The 20,730-nt window shown below is 39.5% G+C and overlaps 1 protein-coding gene across 1 annotated transcript; it reads left to right on the forward strand.

Annotated features, from left to right (window-relative positions):
- Positions 1–1,589: 1,589 nt before the first annotated feature.
- Positions 1,590–20,583, forward strand: ppp2r5ea (protein phosphatase 2, regulatory subunit B', epsilon isoform a). Its single transcript, XM_017456090.3, has 14 exons — positions 1,590–2,202; positions 11,198–11,358; positions 15,037–15,233; positions 15,379–15,480; positions 15,635–15,727; positions 15,870–16,000; positions 16,170–16,229; positions 16,321–16,429; positions 16,832–16,885; positions 16,984–17,034; positions 17,956–18,075; positions 18,200–18,327; positions 19,085–19,186; positions 19,291–20,583. The coding sequence occupies exons 2-14, from the start codon at positions 11,202–11,204 to the stop codon at positions 19,391–19,393; spliced, it is 1,407 nt and encodes a 468-aa protein (XP_017311579.1). The 5' UTR covers positions 1,590–2,202; positions 11,198–11,201; the 3' UTR covers positions 19,394–20,583.
- Positions 20,584–20,730: the final 147 nt, after the last annotated feature.

Raw genomic sequence — 20,730 nt, forward strand, 5'->3', positions numbered from 1 at the left:
CCTACCTGTATCCTGTAATGATTCAATATAAATTACATATAGTTTGTGTATAGTTACATACTATACACTATACTATGGTGCAGCTGTGGCTCAGGTGGTAGAGTGGTTGTCCACTAATCGTAGGGTTGGTGGTGGGATTCCGGACCGACATGACTCCACATGCCAAAGTGTCCTTGGGCAAGACATTGAACCCCAAGTTGCTCCCGATGGCAAGTTAGCTCCTTGCTTGGCAGCTCTGCAACCATTGGTGTGTAAGTGTGTGTGTGAATGGGTGAATGAGACAAAGTGTTAAGCGCTTTGGATAAAAGCGCTACATAAATGCACCATTTACCATTTACATACTTATATACTTAACTACTTAAATACATATAAATTTATAAACATAGACATATGTTGTGTGTGTAATAATAATAATAATAATAATAATAATAGGGCACACGGTGGCTTAGTGGTTAGCACGTTCGCCTCACATCTCCAAGGTTTGAGGGGTTTGATTCCTGTGTGTGTGCGGAGTTTGCATGTTCTCCCCATGCTGCAGGGGTTTCCTCCGGGTACTCCGGTTTCCTCCCTCAGTCCAAAGACATGCATGGTAGGATGATTGGCATGTCCAAAGTGTCTGTAGTGTATGAACGGGTGTGTGAATGTGTATGTGATTGTGCCCTGCGATGGATTGGCACTATACTGTCCAGGCTGTACCCTGCCTTGTGCCCCATGCTCCCTGGGATAGGCTCCAGGTTCCCCGTGACCTTGTAGGATAAGTGGTATAGAAAATGGATTAATAATAATAATAATAATAATAATAATAATAATAATAATAATATCGCCACCTTGTGGTTATATATATATATATATATATATATATATATATATATATATATATATATATATATATATATATATATATACATATCAGTAATAGTTTTATTCTTAGGTTCCATTCTTGAAATAGTAATAACTTATTTTATGAGAATTTCCTCATCAAAACAGTCTTGAATACAAAAAGCTATATATATTTATAAATGATCGTTTGCTGTAATTGTACAGGATAAACATCTGATATATATATATATATATATATATATATATATATATATATATATATATATATATATATATATAAACGTCCTCCCATGTGACTAATCAAACTGTAAGTCAGTGGAAAGAAATCACTTGACTAAAGTGAAATGATCACTATTGTGTGTAAAGAATGTTATGCAACCTTGTGTTCAAAGATTTCGTGCTGAAAGGGAGATAAAATCCCTCGGATCAAATCCTGAGCAGCCTAATCGCTAAAATAATTGTTGTGCTTTGCAGCGACTTGGTAAATATTTGACAGTCTCCCTCAGTAGCTGCTCGGATCTGTGACATTCCTCGACATCCGGGCATTTCTGCTCCACTCTGCTTCGTTTAGAAACACACGCAGCCTAACATGATAGCTGTCTACGTCACCGAAGTTTCACTTTTGTGGGCGTGTTTACCCTGCCACAAGAAGATTGGCAGTAATTTCGACCAACCATTACACTGAGATTTTCCACACTAACCAATCGTTAGGTACTCACTTTATTAAAAAAAAAAAAAAAAAAAAAAAAATCAAGCTCATTGCCGTGTTCTGTTTTGAGGCAGGAAAAAAAAAAACTTCGGACGGTAGCTTGTTAGCGTTCGGTTTTTATAAACCGATAGATATTACAAGAAAAAAAAAAACTGTGACCGTTAATAATAGTAATAATAATTATTATTATTATAAGCGTATTCTGGCGTTAAGGTTAGAATACTGGGAGATGTAGCCGGTCACTTTATTCCGTTTTCGTTAACTCGCTCGGGGGACCGCAGCCGAATGTGGCTTCACGCAGCCTGGCTGGGACGGTAGCAGAGGGATTAGCTTATACAAGCGGGCTAACCTGCTCGCTAGCTATGCTGAGACACGCTCAGGTCGACTGGTAGCTAGCTGGTCGCTAAGCGCAAACACAATCTCCTCTGCGCTTTGCATTCATCACAATATCTACACGACGGTTATTACGTTTGCGCTGTCTGTATATTTACTATCTAGCTGGATTTTTAAAAAATCTTAATTTAAATTTTTTTGTAAATAGCGTGCTAGTTCTATAAGGTAAAGCTAGCAGGCATTCACAGCAACGCTAGCTACACCACCCTTCACACATTTCTGGTATCTAGCCAGTAGGATTGGAACGCTGACGGTTTGAGGTAAATATGTCAAACCTTTTTAAAGCTCCGGGTTTTGAGGTTTAAAATGTGGTCTTGGATAGTGGTTAAACTCTCTGTCTAGACAGCCTTCCAGTCCAAACTCTCAGTCAGGTGTGATTGTGAGCAAGTCAGCAGGCTCCGTACAGACCTGTTACACTGTGTTCAACATCTCCGTGTAATGTGCACTGCATGGGCCTGGGATCTACATCTCCCTTCTTATGTTACTACAGATCCTGTTGTGTAATTCCTGAAGAAAGTGCATTAGCAATGTGTTTCTGAAAAAAGGTGATTTGGTATTTAAGAGTAAACATGTACTTCTCTATCGTGTGTGTGTGTATATAAAATATTTATATATATATATATATATATATATATATATATATATATATATATATATATATATATAATTGTTTGTGTGTGAGAATAATTATTTAGAGTGTAGCTCAAATTTCAGTCTATGTACCCTAATGCTTCATGCACTGTAATAGTTTACTGTAAAGTTTTTGAGTATGCCCGGCTGTTCCTTATCTTACGTAATGCAGGTCAAGGGCCTGTGGAGGAATTTGAAGTGCTCCTATTATGGTTTTTCAAATTACCTTTCATGTAGTGTGTTTATGTAGCTGTTTGTGAATGTATTAACGTCTGCAAAGTTTAAAATATGGAAGCGCACAACAAACGGAGTTATTGATTCCCAAAAGACGGAACCGATTCCGAACAGCTGAAGCGAGTCGTTAGTAATTCCCGACGTACTTCCTGTACTAACCTACGTAGGTTTGTAACTAAAAGCCCCGCCTCTGGTCCTCATTGGCTGCGAACAAATGGAGCTGAAACTTATGGTAGTGGGCGTTTCCTTTTGGAAAATGTCTGACAGCGGTAGACCAATCACAACAGACTGACCAATCAGAGCAGAGTATGCTCTCTGAAAGGAGTTTAGAATGAATCCTTTAGAACGGATCATCGTCGAACAGTCTCATTTGTGACACGGGGAGGTAATGCCTTGTATTGAATTGTATGAGACCTTTAAAACGAAATTAGGCATGTTTCATAACCATAATGGGTGTGCTTTAAAAAAGTCCTGGTCTTACCTGATGTAAACCCTTTTTTTTTGTGTGATTTTTCCAATTGTGAAGTGAAATTCATAATATAATATCAGCTTATGTTTTTACTTGGTGCAAGTAGTGTACAGTGGGATTTGTGGTCATTGATATCAGTCATGAAATGTGCAAATAATGAGGGAATATTAAAGAAAGTGGTGCAGAGGTGGCTAACAAATATAGACTTTCACACACTAAAAGTGATGGTAGTGTTTTAATGCTCTGTGTTAAATGTTAACGATAAAGTTCTGAGAAGTTTGCTGAGCTGTCTGCACATATATAAAATTAACCTTTATTTTGAACCCATACCAGTAAATATTTTGGAGCTGATGTGTATTCTCACTTGGGCAAGAGGAGTTTGTGTGTTCAGTGTTGGCCACCTAAGAAAAATTCGTGTCATCTCTAAAGCACTAAACCTGTCCATGCACTTTTAGTCAGTTTGTTTCTGCATTTATGTCAGCAGATATGTGTGATTTGGATGGCTGTGACTAATGATCGTTTTGATAATTGTTTACTCTATCAATGATTATTTATAAAATCTTGTACCAAAAACACTTATCTGGGCTTAATTAAATATCAGGTCACTAACTGTGATACAACATTATTGGGATTTACTGGATTATTTGTCACAGCCTGAGAATATTATTAAGTGTTTGCCAAACCAGATGAACAAAAGGTTACAGGTATTTGTAACCTGTTTTTCCTGCATTTCAAGCCATAATTTGTTCAATTCCAGTCAGACAGACTTAAAAGAAAAGCATAAATATCTGTCGGTTGTCTCATATTCAAGCAGGATGAAATTCACAAAGGGTCCTTGGCTAAATTCCTTGGCTAAACACCCTAAACACCGCTAAAGAAAAAAGCAAAATCCTACCAGCTGATTAAAGGGGCCGTTAATGCATTATTTTATATTCAAATATGCGCGTTATCGTCAACATTTAGTTTTCTATAAATAATGACTAGTTGTATCTCTGCCAGTTCCTTAAATATCTAATGTTGAATGCTGATAAACTAATGCTGTGAATAATTTGTTTATTTTCTAACTGGTCGTCATCTCCAGTTAATTTATCGGCATTTAACATTAGATATTTAAGGAACTGACGGTGTGAACATCCGCAAACATCCAGGTTCATAAAAAATACAACTCGCCGGAAACTCGCTCCCCCAGTGCTAATTTTATCGCTGTCTGTATTTGAGTTTTATTACTAGGGAAACGTGTAATTGAATAAAAAAAATAAATATTACAGCCTGATAAACAGATTCGATCCGAATAGAGTTTTTCATTCATTTGAGACCGTGTTCAGTCATTTTTAACCCATCAAGTTTTCATACAAATTAGACGTTTTGGCCAAAATATCATGAAATACTGTTTTCTGATAGAACAGGAAAGATAGCTGAATTTGATCATGAATGTGTGATGCAGGTAGAAAACAGGAAAAGGTAGGAGAACTCTGTACACGGTTATTAATAAGCATGGTTCATCCAAGTACATCGTGTTTACTTTGTTTCTCATGTTCCGCATACAAATGATTAGAAATCCCAATTTTACTCTCATGAAAACACGAGTAATGTTATGGGGCCAGCAGCGTAGTGCAGTGTAAGGCGTTCCCATATTTTAGAGGCGGAGTCTGTACTGTTTACTCTGTTCTGTGCCATTTCCCCTCAGAGGGGTTTTAGTCTAAATGAAGTAATGTAGCACACCAGAGCATGCTCTATATAACACACTCCAACTCCTCAATAAATGAATCAGTTTGTGTGTTAACTATTTTTATGATAAAATACTGCGTTCGCGCATGCATTTCCGTGTCAGTGAGTGAACACATCAGTCTCACTGTTTCTTTAATTTGATGATTGATAATCAAACCAGTAATACCCTGTTAACAGAGACCTCATTTGCTCATGCTCATTTCATTGGTCTTTTATCTGGGTTGTAAGATTGAAAGAGCCCTTTCTCCTTCAGTAAGTGCTTGTGTTTTACCGAGTACACTAGTGTTATCTGGCTAGCTTGCTGCTGAAAGGTGTGAGACTTTTAGCTAGCTGAGATCTTCGGGTTTGGACTGATGACAAATGATGAACTCTGTGTTCAGATACCTAATAACCTTTTTAATGCATAAGAAAAGGTAACCAGCACCGGTGAAATCATGTGTTCTTCAGCTGCAGTTGTTTTCGCAGTGTAGTTGTTTATTTGGCCATGTCGATTGTACGTGTTTACCTGGTTTTTACTACAGCTTGCTTTAATCATGATCTCTATTTGTAGGAAATGCAGTCAGTAATCGCAGGCAATCACAGACCTCCAGAGATCAGGTTGAATTCTTATGCCTCACGTGAAACTTTTAAGTCCTGTGTTCCAGCAGTGCTGCTCAAATATTTAATTTAAAGAGCCTTGGTAAGAGGTCATTGAATAAAGAATGAAACATGATAGACTAGAGTTGTTAGATGAAAATAATCCAAGCCAGGGTGAGGCTATCATGGGCACAGACTCCCTGAAACTGGACAGTTGATGACTGGAAGAAGACCAGGTGATTATTATTTTTTTTTTCTTTCCTCTCCTCCTTTTCTAATCTTCAACTGTCTGGAAGGGGTGATACCCATGATAGCCACATGTTCCGCTACTCGCTTGACAGGAGTGGAACCTGATGTAGTCTTATAGCCCATTGACCTCCTGGTTTGATGTTTTGTGCATTATTGTGTTACTGTATCCTTCCTGGCAGCTCGAACCAATCTGGTCATTTTCCCGGAACTCTCTTATCTACAAGGCATTTCAACTATAAAGTAGGGCTGGGCGGTAGAGCTAAAAAATGTATCATGATGTAATGTTTATCATTTAGTATTGATTAATTTTAATCTTTTTTTTTTAAACAGGCTGGTAGAAAAAAAGGTTGGCAAACAGCAAATAACTTTAGCTTTAACAGTCAAAAACGAAATAGAATTTAAACAAACATCTCTTATGTTATATGACGATTAAAAAAAAAAAAGAAGTGTTAAAGAAACTCTTGAACTTAAGTAAAATGTTACAAAATGTGTGCAATGTAAAAGTGTAAACATAGAACGATCAAGACAAACTTTAAGGAAATCAACATCACATTATAGCATGGAATGGAACTCCTGGTGCTCTGCTTTGTGCTCAGCCTGTTAGCATATTTAGCCTAGCCGCGTATAAAACTTCCACTTTAACACTTACTTCCTGATAACACCGCGCTGAGGTCCGCGTCTGACGAGTCGAGCTCCTACTCTGAGGACACTCGCTGTCCTCCCCAGAGCCGAAATTTTAACAGAAAACACAAAACGCAGCAAAATGTCCCATTTCTTCCTCACCCGCTGTTCCGAGTCACACGCACTGTACGTGTACAGAGCACTGCGCGTGCGCACTACGTCCTGTATGAACCCCCCCCGTTTTAATTCGCTTATGAATGCTCGTACGGCACTACAAAACAGTACAATGACAAACTCGCTTATATTAAACGCAGAACTTTTGAAACCAAATCTTCCACCATCGTTTTGTCAGTCAGCTCGCCTCACTCTCGTCACGCGCTAAATGAAATCTGACCCCTGCTGATCTGTGCGGTCACTCCGACTCCTTCGGCTCATGCTGAATTGAGCAGACTCATTCAGTTTTTAATTGTAGCGTCCGTTCTATAACTGATCCAAATGATTTTTATTACTATAAAAAAGGCAAAGCGATAGTGGGGGCGGTGCCGTGGTGGGCCTGTGATATAATCGGTGAGCTTCCCCAACACCAGGAACACAGAATATCACCGCAAGCCTTATACTTTGCGTTTTAGACCAGAGCTCTGTAGTCTGGAAGGAATTTCACACAACTTTCGTATTTCCTAATACAAATTGTCTTTCTAAAACTCTGGTCTTGAAAACCACTCTGTAGGTTTGACCAAATGACATTTTGATATTTTTTAGCTTACTTACATGTGTTTATTTACTCGGAGGTGTCTCAGTCTAGGAAGGTTTTAGATGATAATTCCTCTGAGACAGTTTAACTTCCCTGCTTGACCTTTTGTTTGCCTATCAAAGTCCTTTTTTTTTTTTATGACTGCTTTCATGTCAAAGCATGTTTCATCATACTACTGTTCTTTAGCATTTACATTTATAGGCAGTGTGTAGTGCAGGACCGATAATGGAAATCACCTGAATGCTGAAGTGAAATTTGGAGGTTGATCCTGTCCTGACAGTAAAAGCAATGGGTCGATGGTGGTTTTATTCCTGCCGAGTTTGACTTTTCGTTCATTATATACGAGTTCTCAATGATGAGATTTCCCAACAGGAAATTACCATTTTGTGTTTCTCAGTTTTAGAATCAATGTTTAATATCAAATAGTCAAGCTAACAAACCTGAGTTTAATGCATGATGACTTAGAAACCTAACTTGCAGTATTAACATTAGAAAAGATTGGTCGTTTCTTTAATTTGGGAGGAAAAACAGCAGTATACAATTTTCAGGACATGTGGACATGCAGTGCTGTGCAAAAGTAGTTCCTGATTTCTTGTGTTTTTGTGTATATCTTATACTAAATTGTTTTAGATCTTCAAATGAAATGAAACATACAACAAAGACAACCTGAGTAAGTTTTTACGGTTTTTATTTATTTATTTTATTTTTTAAAAAAAATTTTTATGGAAGCAAAAAAAAAGTGATCCCCTTAAACTTAAAATCTGGTTGTGTCAACTTTAGCAGCAATAACTGCAACCAAACGCTTCCGATAACTGTAGATCAGTCTTTCAGGGCATGTGGCCCACTCTTCTTTGCAGAACTGCTTTAGTTCAGCCACATTGGAGGGTTTTTGAGCATGACCTGCCTGTTTAAGGTCCCGCCACAGCATCTTGATTGGTTCAAATCTGGACTTTGACTAGGCCAGTCCAAAACTTTAGTTTAGCTTCTTTTTTTTTTGTCATTCAGAGGTGGACTTACTCCTAGGCTTTTGAGTCATTGTCTTGCTGCATAAGCCATTTGCGCTTGACTTTCAAATGACGAAGACTGAAGACCAGACATTCTCCTTTAGATTTCCCTCAATTATTGCAAGTTGCCCAGAAGCAGCAAAGCATCTCCACACCATCAGACTTCCACCACCATGCTTGGCTGTAGGTATGATGTCTACTTTGGTTCGTTTGGTTTACGTCGGATGTCACGGGACCCTTTCCTTCCAAAAAGTTCCACTTTCAGCTCCTCAATCCACAGAACATTCTCCAAAAATGTTTGAGGATCATCCAGGTGTGTTTTTGAATTTCCATTTACAGCCCTTTTCCTCATATGGGGAGGTAGCCAATGGTTATTTTTTCTATTATGTCACATGCACATTTTGAAATTCTGGACATGGAGATGAAAGCCGCTTCTGTTGCTTCATCTAAGTTTCACTGCATGCTCTGAATGCAGCATTATCTTGATTTTACATCAAGGCTTTGGTCTTCTCCAGCCCCCATCAGACTAGTGAAGAGATTATTTCCTGGACTCAGCAAGCTGAATATGCGTCTCTCTTTCGAGATAGTTTTGATTCTACTAAATCTACTGTTGCCATAAGTCATGGTTTGTGTGCTCCTTGACCGAATCTCTGTTTGCTAACACCCAGTGTAGGAATTTAAGATAATGGAAATGTGCATGGTGATGAACTTTCATCTGTGAAGGTCAGTAAAGTGTAGTCAGGTGCAACACAGGCAGTCTGTTAACCTTGGGTCTGAAGATTTTCAGTTTGATTGAGGACCAGTGCTCCTATTAAAATCATGTCCTTGGCACACAGCTTTATCCAGTAATGACCTGTTACAGTGTGTGAAGCATGTGGCAGTGAAGAGTTCCTTCCTCCACTTCTTGTGTCTGTGACTGAGGAATGTGCTAAAGCATGAAAACTTCCTGTCAGGCTAGACCTCTTTAATCCCCTCCGGGCCTATGAGGATGTGTACTGAGCTGTTATGTAAGCGCTGACAGTCACTGGGAAGACCAACGTGCTGCTACCTCATCCATCCCTCATCTGCCCAGCTTCACAAGACTAATGGCATTGCCCTCCCTTTAACATGCCATGGGTGTTATCTTTCACTGGCCTGTGTATGGCATGTGTGGCATTGTATTGCATGCTGTTTTCCACAGAGACAACAGCACAGTATTTTACCTCAGGGCTAGGTCCTCTATCTAGAGTGAGGCAACCCTGAAAAGGAGCAGCTTCAGTCTGACATAGTACATGCTTCCAAACAACCATAACAGTGCTTTAGCTTCCAGCCATTTGTGGAAGAAGTACAGAGAGACGTCTGTGCTATTTATTAACACTTTTTACAGTGCTATCAACAATGTGTGGGCTTTCTTCTGAATTATGAGTGTTACTGGACTTTTGATTTCTATGACGTATACAGCGATCAGCCATAACATTAAAACCGGTGAAGTGAATAACATTGATAATCTCGTTACAATTGTATCTGTCAAAAATATAAGCGTCCTTGAATTGTTTCTCTTTTGCACCCAGAATTAAAGCTGTTTTAAACCTGATACCTCCCAGCAGTGATGAGGGAGAGAGTTGCATTTAAAGAGTCCAGTATAATTCGACTGAAAGATGCCCAACACACTGCTTGTCTAAAAGCAGCTGCTATTTATTGATTTCATTAGCATGCAATTCAAAATGTATCTAATAAATTATAATAATGAGCATGAGAACTGTCTTTATACCAGCCTTTAATTGTAGCTTATAGATTTATAGCTGATCTCTAATCATTCTATGGTTGTCATTTAGTTATTAAAAAACGTTGTTCATAGGTTATTATGAGAAGTCATTGTTTACAATATAAATTACTGTAATAGCCTTTTATAAGTATGTGCTTTGTGTATTATCCCATTGGGTCTAGAATACAGGTTTTCTCAGACAGCCTCACATTGTTTTAGTCATTAAGCTTTGGAATCAAATATCGCAATAGCCATCAAGTCAGACTATTATGTGTGTCAGAAAACACAGCATCTGTATCGCGTCCCGTAAAATGTTTATTTTCCGCCTATTTTGTATCCTGTATGAACCTTAATAACCTGCTATCTGACTTCGGAGTAGAGCAACAACACATCTTTCTTTGATGATGTTGTTCAGCACAGGGCACGGGTATTGTAGGTCATTTTATTTTAAACTTAATAATGAGTATAGTATGGAATAGTAATAAGCTTAATTCTGCAAGCATTCCTGACCTTGTAAACATTGCAGCTACAGCCGACTTGTAAAAAGCTTCTGGTGTTTTCTCCGATGTAATTGCGCAATTTGTGCATGGCATGCATTACGTTTGTCTTCACAATATCACCCCCCTTCTTTCCCTTCCTCAAAACCACAGGCCTTACTGTCATCAGTTGGTGATCATTCATTGGTGATTGTTGGAAAAACAATTTTGTGTGTTCTGTGAGCATCTCCCATATCACACATTTGAAGAAGTGGTCAAATTAATATCACCTGATTTTACGTTTATTGTGGGTGCTATTATTTATTGTTTACTGCTGCACACTGTAAATAATCAATGCAGGTTTATGCCTATTAACCATTCCACTTGAATACAAAGTAAGATTATAAAGTGACAATAAAATAAGCCGAGCTTTAATGCTTCTAAAGATTCATTGTTTTGCTGTGGTTGCTGTGGTGATATGAATGCTTGATCTGATGGCAGACTGTGGTCCAGGGGGAAAAAGTGAGCTTGCCTAGTCTCGTACTCTTCTGAATGTACCTGGATGTTTGTACACCGTTATCCCAATTGTGCAGCAGTCTTGGCAGAGGCAGAAACAATAGAAACCACTGCTGATTTTTTTGATGGATGTTATGTCTGATAACTCTTTGTTTTAAAAAAAAAAAAAAAAAAAAAAAAAAAAAACTTTTAGTAATCATCATAACGCTTATAATTCGGACTGCCTTTATTCTTTTCCTTCTTTTCTTCTGTTTCAGGGCTATGTCTTCAGCAGCCACCACACCCCCATCCGTAGACAAGGTGGACGGCTTATCCAGGAAGTCAGTCCGGAAAGCTAAGCAGAAGCGAGCGCAGAGCTCGTCTCAGTTCAGATCTCAGGACAAACCCATCGAACTAGTGCAGCTGCCACTACTGAAAGGTATCAAATCCACCGTGTTTAGATATCAGATGTTCACCAAGAACAAAACTACATGGGAGTCATTTAGAGAATACACTACAGGGTGTCCCAGAAGTCTCCATAAAGTATCAAAATCTCACTTTATTTACAAAACATCCTCTATATGATTGCCATATATTGTCTCTCCCAACTTTGGCTCCTAGTGTGACAACAGTGTCGTGTGTGTGTGTGATGTGCTTGCCATGTTTCCTGTTAAACTCCACTGCGACAGCTTCCCGATCCAGCCACAAGAATGGTTTTAATACATTCTTCTTTTGTCATTCTTAAAACCTATTTGAAGAAAAAAAAAAAAGGTGTATGTGTATATATATATATATATAAGTATATAAGTATGAAAAATGTTGGGGGACATTTTGCTATAAAATATTTAGTGATTCATTGAAAGGAAACTTCTGGGCCAAAACCGAAAATTCAGGATGCACTTGGCCGAAAACCGAAACTGAGAATAATTTTTTTTAATTAGTTTTTTTGTATAATTGTGTTTAATATTAGACTTTTTAAATCATTACATGAATTTAATGAATCTGAATTTAAAAACTACAAACCCATAAAATGATCACATTTTTATTGAAATGAACACCCCACAACAAAAACAATATGAAATATTATTCTTCATTCGGTTCTGTAGCAGTCAAATTTAACAGATTTTTCTATCCAATTATCCAAATAATGTAACGTTAACTATTATGCAAAACAGCGGTCACGTAATGAACTTAGCAGCTCTAGGCTAGCAGCTTGCAAATACAAAAAGTTTAAATATGCTACACGATCATTTTAATAAAAACGGACAAAACACAGAATGACAGAGGCCCTCTATTCTTTTTATGTAAACATGATGTGCAAAACAGCAGCAATAGAACTAAAACCAACCTCAAACTGTAAACACCAGATATAACCTCAAGTTAAGAGCAACGTCTTGCAGGGCTACATGAATTTTAATGTAATTGTAATACACAGCAAATTGGACTGCTTTCAATTTCAGCAAAAGTTGCAGGTTTCTTTTCAAAAACAAAAGTTGTTCAGCTTTCAGGCGGGAGAGACGGTTCCTCTTCTCATCAAGAACACGAGACGTTGCGCTGAATACTCTCTGTGCTGGTGCTGGGGGCAGAAAAATACCTCAGTGCAATCCATGCAAGCAATGGAAAGTGTTCTTCGCTCATGCGCCAGTAATGAAGGGGATTGTTGCTTCTGGCAATGGGAAGTTCAGCTAGATAAGTCTCCAGCTGTGGTGTAGCTGTACTTGTCATGGCACTGCTGTAGATCAGGGCTCTTTCCTGTAGAATTCCATCAAACGTTTCAGTAAGTGAGGGCGTTTGCACCTCATCACGTGCACGTGCCTGTTTCTCTGGCATACTTTGCTCTGTGCTGCGTGTCGATCCTTCAGAAGATGCTTCCATCACCTCCGGCTCTGCCTCTAACACTTCCCTTGCAGGATGCATTTCCTCTGCCTCAAAGTGACGTTCTTTAATTCACGGATCTAGTAATGTTGCAATGCAATACAGAGGGTTGGCACAGTATCTAGAAAGCATGTGTTGACAGCATCCAGTAGAGATTTTTTGATATGTTTCCGCCTCTTATCTGAGCAGACACTTCAGTGCTGCGACGACAGGAATAACTTCAGCAACAGACGCAGTAGCTGAGCTTATTTCATTCGTTAATTGTTCGAATAGAGCGAGAAGAGACACCGTATTTTCCAGTAACATCCACTGATGTGCACTCAAAGTTGCCGGCAGATCATATTCAGTCATGTTAACAGCTAGGACACGCTTTTGTTCAAGTAGACTTTGCAATATATGTACGTACTGTTCCAGCGAGTTGCTTCATCTTGCTGTAGTTGTTTGGCTGGCGTCCCACACCTTTATTTGCAATGCTTGCAATCGGGAATAAGCAAGCGGAGAATGCTTAAAGTGACCCACAATTTTTCTCCCTGTTGCTGTTTCATTCACAGCAAACTGCAGCGGTGTGCTATTGAGTCCACTGTCCTCCATAGCCTTTACCATGTTCTGTGCATTATCTCTGATGATCAGATGAACTTTTAACTTGTCGATGTGCCACGTGTCAGGCATGGTAGCTAAAGCATCAGATATCGCTGCTGCAGTGTTTGACCCAACGAACTCGTGTGTGTGTGTGTGTGTGTGTGTAGCAAAATGTTTCTCAATTTAAAATGAGAATCTATCCACTGCGCTGTTAAGCTAAGCATGCTAGTTGGACTTATGTCTGAGCTCCAAATATCTGTGGTAAAACTTCGAGTTTGTATGTCTGTGGTCATAAGCTCACGAAAGTGTTTTGCAACATGGTCAAACATTTCAGGTAGACTGGTTTCTGCAAAACAGCATCTGCTTGGCAGTGTGTAACGTAGCTCAATATGTTCTATGAGCCTATGAAATCCAAAGTCGTCCACAATAGAGAATGGCTGATCGTCTAATGCACTGAAGTCCATTATTTTCTCTGTAATGCTACGTGCTTTGGCACTATCATTTGCAAATTTCTTAGCCTTTTCAAAGACTGTGGTGACCGATGGTGTTTGCGTGCTAGTTGGGGTACTTTAAAAAAAAAAAAAAAAAAAAAAAAAAAAAAAAAAAAAAAAAAAAAAAATTTATTTTTCAGGCATTGTTGTTTTGTTGTACTCTGCATATTGAATGGCATGTCGCGTTTCAGGTGGTGTATCAAACCTGTTGTGGAGAAGTGCTTCGGCACCGTACCTACTCTTGAAATTTCCGCTGAGCAAACACTGCAGATTGCAAATTTGATGTCCTTATCAGAAACTTTGAAGTATTTCCAAACCGCTGACATGATCGCCGTTTGCCGGGTATCTCCGTGATAACCATCGGCTAGATAGTGAAATCTGAGTACTGAGGGGCGTGGCGTGGTGGCATATATTTTCAACTCCTGTTCTCAGCCTATTTTTGGCCGAAAACTTTCGGAAGCCAATATTTCGTTGCATCACAAAGTATTATTTTCCCCTGTGTATGGAGACTTATGGGACACCCTGTGTATATGGCCAAAAGAATGTGGACACTTCTGACCATCACACTCGTATGTGGGCCTTTCTAACTGTTCCTAACACAATTGTATGGAATGCCTTTGTATGATGTAGCATTAATATTTCCTTTCACTGGAAATAAGGGGCCCAAACCTGTTCCTGCATGACAGTGCCCCTGTGCACAAAGGGAACTTCATGAAGCCATGGTTTGCCAATGTCCTCATTGCCCAATCTGCATGGGCAGAAATTCCCACAACCATGCTACAGAATATAGCGGAAAGCCTTCTCAGAATAGTGGAGTCTCATAGCTGCAAAGGTGGGGGACAAATTCCATATTAATACTAATGGTTTTGGAATGGGACTTTCTGGTTGTGATGGTTGTGTCCACATACTTTTGGCCATATAGTATTATTTGGAGAACAACAAATTTGTCTTTTTTTTTCTGTTCAGTTTTGCTTAAAGGAAAAGACAAATGAAAACTCTGATACAGGAGAAGCAGGGTTTTTTGTGGTTGAGAGATGGGTTTCACTTCTAACACATGGAAGAGGAAAAGATGCAGATTTGATAGAATCCTCTGATGTGCATGCACAGAGACACAAAGTGCACACTTCTGTTGTTTTTCTCCTCCTTTCATCTCACGCACTCTCTCCCTGTAGATGTGTCTGCCCAAGAGCAGCCAGAGTTGTTTCTAAAGAAGCTGCAGCAGTGCTGCACTCTGTTTGACTTCATGGACACACTGTCTGACCTCAAGATGAAGGAGTACAAGCGCTCTACTTTGAACGAGCTGGTGGACTATGTCACTGTTAGCCGAGGTTACCTCACTGAACAGACGTATCCAGAGGTTGTCAAAATGGTTGGTGCTACAGTCATGTTGATCATTTCTCATTGGTAAACATGGTTGTTCTTTAGACGCATCACTGCCTCAGGGTTTCCCTTAGGTTCTCTCTCTCTCTCTCTCTCTCTCTCTCTCTCTCTCTCTCTCTCTCTCTCTCTCTCAGGTGTCCTGTAACATATTCCGGACACTTCCTCCCAGTGACAGTAATGAGTTTGACCCAGAGGAGGATGAGCCGACGTTGGAAGCCTCATGGCCCCACTTGCAGGTAGACCCGAGGGCACTTTTTTTTTCCCCCCACTTCATTCACAGCAACCAGACGTCATACTGTCCCAGGTCATCTTGTGCTATTTGTTGAATTATACTATCCAAAGTTTTATCCTTGGCGGAAAACTTTACCCAATCCTTGTCTGTCTGTCCAGCTCGTCTACGAGTTCTTCATTCGCTTCTTGGAGAGTCAGGAATTTCAGCCCAGCATTGCCAAAAAATACATTGACCAGAAATTTGTACTACAGGTGTGTGATAGAAATGCATATTGGTTTATTTTGTTCATCTGTGTTTGTGTTCAGTGTTACCGTGTGTGTGTGTGTGTGTGTGTGTTGCTAAAGAAACCTGCCTGTTAACCAAGTGCCTTACACTCGCTCTGTTTGTTCTCAGCTTCTAGAGCTATTTGATAGTGAGGACCCTCGTGAGAGGGACTGCTTGAAGACTGTCCTGCACAGAATTTATGGCAAGTTCCTCGGTCTCAGGGCTTTCATCCGCAAACAGATCAACAACATTTTTCTAGGGTAAGAAAAGTGAAATTATTATTATTATTATTATTATTATTATTATTATTATATATTTAAAAAAAAATTGGGAGTAATGAGTCAAATCAGATGATGTTGAATATTGCATTGCTGATATCTGCTCTGTGTTTGAATGTCTCTCCTGTCTCTGCATCTCTGTTGGGAGAAGGTTTGTGTATGAAACCGAGCATTTCAATGGAGTGGCTGAGCTGTTGGAGATCTTGGGAAGGTATATGCCTGACTAGTCTTTAATATTAGTGCAGAATGTACACTGTCATTTTGTAATGAGACTCATGCCTGCACCCCCTCCCTGTTTCTAGTATCATCAATGGTTTTGCACTTCCTCTGAAAGCTGAACATAAGCAGTTCCTGGTAAAAGTTTTACTGCCTCTGCACTCAGCAAGAAGTCTGTCCCTCTTCCATGCACAGGTATTCTGGGCCCTGTGCCTGCTTTGGCTGTTTTACAGTTAAGTTTTTTGTTTGTCTGTTTGTTTGTCCATGCTTGTGACACTTGATGCTTTATTTCACACTGGGGAGCTAAAAAGTGAAGCTACTGATCTGACCTATGGGGTATGAAAGAATATCAGTCTCAAGACAGATTTTTACCAAGTATTGTTGATTTGTTATTATTAAAAAGTTTGTTCAGTACTTGCATCTGAGCAGATTTCATCAAAAGGGGTGAAATTGAGGACAACCTTAATAAATGCGTGCACTGTCTATAGATCCCCTTGAGGGAGAACAGTGAGTGGAGTCAGGAGGACTGCAAGAGTTCTTCACTGCTGCTGCTGTTAAGCCAGCACACACACTTATCAACATTTCTGTCTCTTGCAGCTGGCCTACTGTATTGTGCAATTCCTAGAGAAAGATCCCACTCTAACAGAACCTGTAAGTGACATCCTGCTCACTTTCTCTTTGATAGTAGTTTTTTTTTTTGTTTGTTTTCTTTTCCTCCCTGTCTCGCTCATTTGATTTGAACTTTTCAGGTGATAAGAGGCTTGTTAAAGTTCTGGCCGAAAACCTGCAGTCAGAAAGAGGTAAACTAAAATTTGATGCTTAATTAAAAAAAGAAACATGATTCTTGTTAGTTGATCAAATATGTCTCTTACTTTGACTTGGGAATATTTTTTTAACATTTTAAAGTGCACCTATTATAGTTTTTCAAATATTACCTTTCATGTAGTGTGTTTATATAACTGTTTGTGAATGTAAAAACGTCTGCGAAGTTTCAAATATCAAAGCGCAGGACAAACTGAGTTATCGACTCCCAAAAGAAGGAACGGATTCTGAATAGCTGAAACGAGTCATTAGTAATTCCAGACTTTACTTCCTGTACTAACCTACGTAATTTGGTAACAAAAGACCCGCCTCTGGTCTTCATCGGCTGCTCACTGACAGATGGAGCTGAAACTCGTTGTGGTAGTGGGCGTTTCCTTTTTGAAACACGCTGACTATGGTAGACCAATCACAACAGACTGCGACATCTGACCAATCAGAGCAGAGTATGCTCTCTGAAAGGAGGAGTTTAGAATGACTCTTTCAGGACTGATCATTGAACTGGGGGGGGGGCATATGCTTCAGTTTAAATTATGAACACAGTGTTTTTTGATCTTGGATGCATGTGATTATATTGTATGAGACCTTTTAAAACAAAATTTGGCACGTTTCAAAACCATAATAGGTGCGTTTTAACACCTAAGTTTAAGTTTATCGAGTGCTCTTAAGAGATTGTCTCCTATGTAAGACAAGTCTGTGTTAAATACACTGACTGTAAAGTGTTGAGCTCTTGGTTAAGAGCAAAACATCGGAGTGAGGACAAGTGTTCTGCTGCCGTATCTGCCCTGCTGTAACCTAGTCTGTCGTCTCGTCCACACGCTGCAGAGTAGCTACAAGATTGTTCATGGTGATCGGTTGTTTGCCCTGTGACGGAAGATGCCTACTCCGTTTTATGTTCTTAGGTTATGTTCCTTGGTGAGCTGGAGGAGATTGTAGATGTGATTGAGCCAACACAGTTTGTCAAGGTCCAGGAGCCTCTGTTCAAGCAGATTTCCAGATGTGTATCCAGTCCTCACTTTCAGGTCCGTATTTTATACTCTTAGACACACCCATTCATTTTACTATATACCGTTAAGCCAAACCCCTTCTAACTGCTCCAAATCACTGCAGTTTCAAAAATGGTCTTCCTTTCCTTCTCCATGGCAGGTGGCTGAGCGAGCCCTGTATTACTGGAACAATGAGTACATCATGAGTCTGATAGAGGAGAACTCCAGTGTCATCCTGCCCATCATGTTTGCTAGTCTCTATAGGATCTCCAAAGAGCACTGGAACCCGTAAGTGTACTCTGAATTGGGTCTCACCCCGCAGTTCATTGATTGCTGGATATCCAGGAGACCATTTGGGACATTTAGCAGAGCGTTTCTGATACATTGACTCTCGTCCCATGGAACAAATAACGCTTCCACTATAACCTTTCAATCCGCACTAACTCCCTGATAAGTGTGAGTTTTGTTTAACAATGCAGCCCAATACATCCTGCCTTTTTTTTGTACATGCCATATATTTTGAATTACAGTATATTTATTTAAAATCATAATTTTGCATTTACAGTGTTTGGTAGATGCCCTTTTTTTTTAACACTTCTTGATTGCAGTGGCGTCTTTGTGTCTTCTAGTTTTCCATGTCAGCATTATTATTGGACTAATTTGCAGTTTGTTTGTTTTATTTATTTATTTATTCTCCCACCCGTGTTGTGGGTGAGTGTAATTATAATTAATAGCTGGCCCAACCTCCATGTCCCCACTGCTCATGTTCAGCTGAAGTTGTCATCAGTTTTCCTGATGAAATCAAATGGTGTCATTGCTCTAATCCCTCTGATTGCAGTTGTGGAAAGCAGTCTCGATCGGACAGAAATTTCCATGTACTACGTGTATTGCTTGCATGTTGTGTCCAGTGTGAATTCTAGGGGCGAAAGCATTCAGTGTAATGTTTGTTCATGGTTTTTTTTCATCCTTGTTTACTTTGACTTTTTTTTTTTTTTTTATGTTTTCAAATATTCAGATTTTTTTTCTTCTTTTTTTCCATCACCAGAGCAATATCTGCTTTAATCTACAACGTGCTAAAAGCATTCATGGAGATGAACAGCGCCCTGTTTGATGAACTCGCCGCGACTTACAAATCGGAACGTCAGCGGTAAGATGCCTCGCATTTTGCTTTCCAGTGGAACTATAAGTAAATATCACCTACATGAAGAAATCTACATCTGTCTGGGTTTCCTTTTTGCTTCCTTGTCTCAGGGAAAAGAAGAAGGAGAAGGAGCGGGAGGTCTTGTGGCAGAAGCTGGAAGAGCTGGAGCTGAGGCGAGGAATTCAGAACAGCGACGGCATCATCCCCACTTAAATGTGGATGTAGCTTCATCCCTACGTCAAGGTTCTGCCACAAGGACGCCACATCTCCACGCTCCTTGTGCTGCATACTTTACTGTACGCTCCTGCATTTGTTAATCCCCCCCCACCAGCACTGTAAAAACCCTTTCTAGTCCATTTCCTTTGACGGTGATACTACAGAAAAAAGAAAAGGACAAGGTGTGCTTACCTTGGGTGGGAAGACTTTATATACACTCCTTGCCATTTAAAATAAAGATAATCAACCACATTAAGGGATGTATCTTGAAAACCCTTTGCCTTTGAGAACAGGTTTTTTATTTTATTTTTTATTTTTTTGTCTCACCAGAGTGTGGTCCCAAAGACTCCCCATAATGCAAGTCAGTAATTCATGCAGTCTTGAGGCCTTCATTCAGTCTTGAGGTTCTTCGTCCCATATCTCCTTGTTTTTATCCTCAGCGAGATGTTTCACCTCACATTTTCATGACCGTGTCCTGTAAATGTTTGACTACTCTACCAGAGTCCAGAAACTTCACCCAGTACAAAAAATGTGATCACAAATTCAGTTGACATGAATCTCCATTTTTCACCTGCATTATTTTACATGCTATTAAAAATGTGATCATCGCACTTCTTTCGGTGTATGGACAGGTGTCGGTCCCGCACTGGTACCGCCGATAAGTGAGTAGTAAGCTACGGCGCTCGCTACCATCGCGCTGAAGTATTTTCTTGAAAATTTCGAGACCTGTTGAGAATTCCATTCTGGCGGTTCACTGCTTCTGAAGAATTTAAGAAAGAACTGACACCGTTGAAGACTGTGTTCCGTTCGTGTAAAGCAGTGTTCAGGACTTCATTCAGTGTATTTGAAACGTTTTTTAGTTTTAACATCTTATCCTGGACTCTTAGCCATAGGCACCTCTGATGTCTCTTGCTCTTGTCTTTGGACTTTAACATGGTTGGATGCTCTTAAAAAATTATGGATTAAGCTAGAATATTTTTAAACGGAGTGTTTGGAACGAAAGCCTGCATATGTGGCGTATTTCTAAATGCTGATCCAGTCTTATTCCTCAACAGAAATGCCATCCACTATAGTGGGTTAGGACTAAAGCACTTGGAGTTAGTTTGTTGTGTTCACAAGACTCACTGTCCTTGTTTGTTTTTATTTTATTGTTTTATTTCAAATTAAAATCATGGGTGTGGATTTTACATGCGAGGAAGATGTATTTTTATTGCTATATCTGTGGGCCTCTGTCCCTTTTCATCAATCTTGTGTGATTTTATTATTATTTTTGGATGGCCCTGCTATGTTTATGTTAAAACTTAAAAGAAGGGGTTTGATGAACAGAATAAATC

This window comes from Ictalurus punctatus, chromosome 25 (genome assembly GCF_001660625.3).
Source record: "Ictalurus punctatus breed USDA103 chromosome 25, Coco_2.0, whole genome shotgun sequence".
Classification (NCBI taxonomy): domain Eukaryota; kingdom Metazoa; phylum Chordata; class Actinopteri; order Siluriformes; family Ictaluridae; genus Ictalurus; species Ictalurus punctatus.

Bases quoted from the DNA above. Each gene is read 5' to 3' on its own strand.
- ppp2r5ea (XM_017456090.3), top strand. From the start codon at position 11,202: ATGTCTTCAGCAGCCACCACACCCCCATCCGTAGACAAGGTGGACGGC. The intron at 16,430-16,831 runs GTATTCTGGGCC...TGTCTCTTGCAG, and splicing joins TGTCCCTCTTCCATGCACAG to CTGGCCTACTGTATTGTGCA. The intron at 17,035-17,955 runs GTAAACTAAAAT...TTATGTTCTTAG, and splicing joins AAACCTGCAGTCAGAAAGAG to GTTATGTTCCTTGGTGAGCT.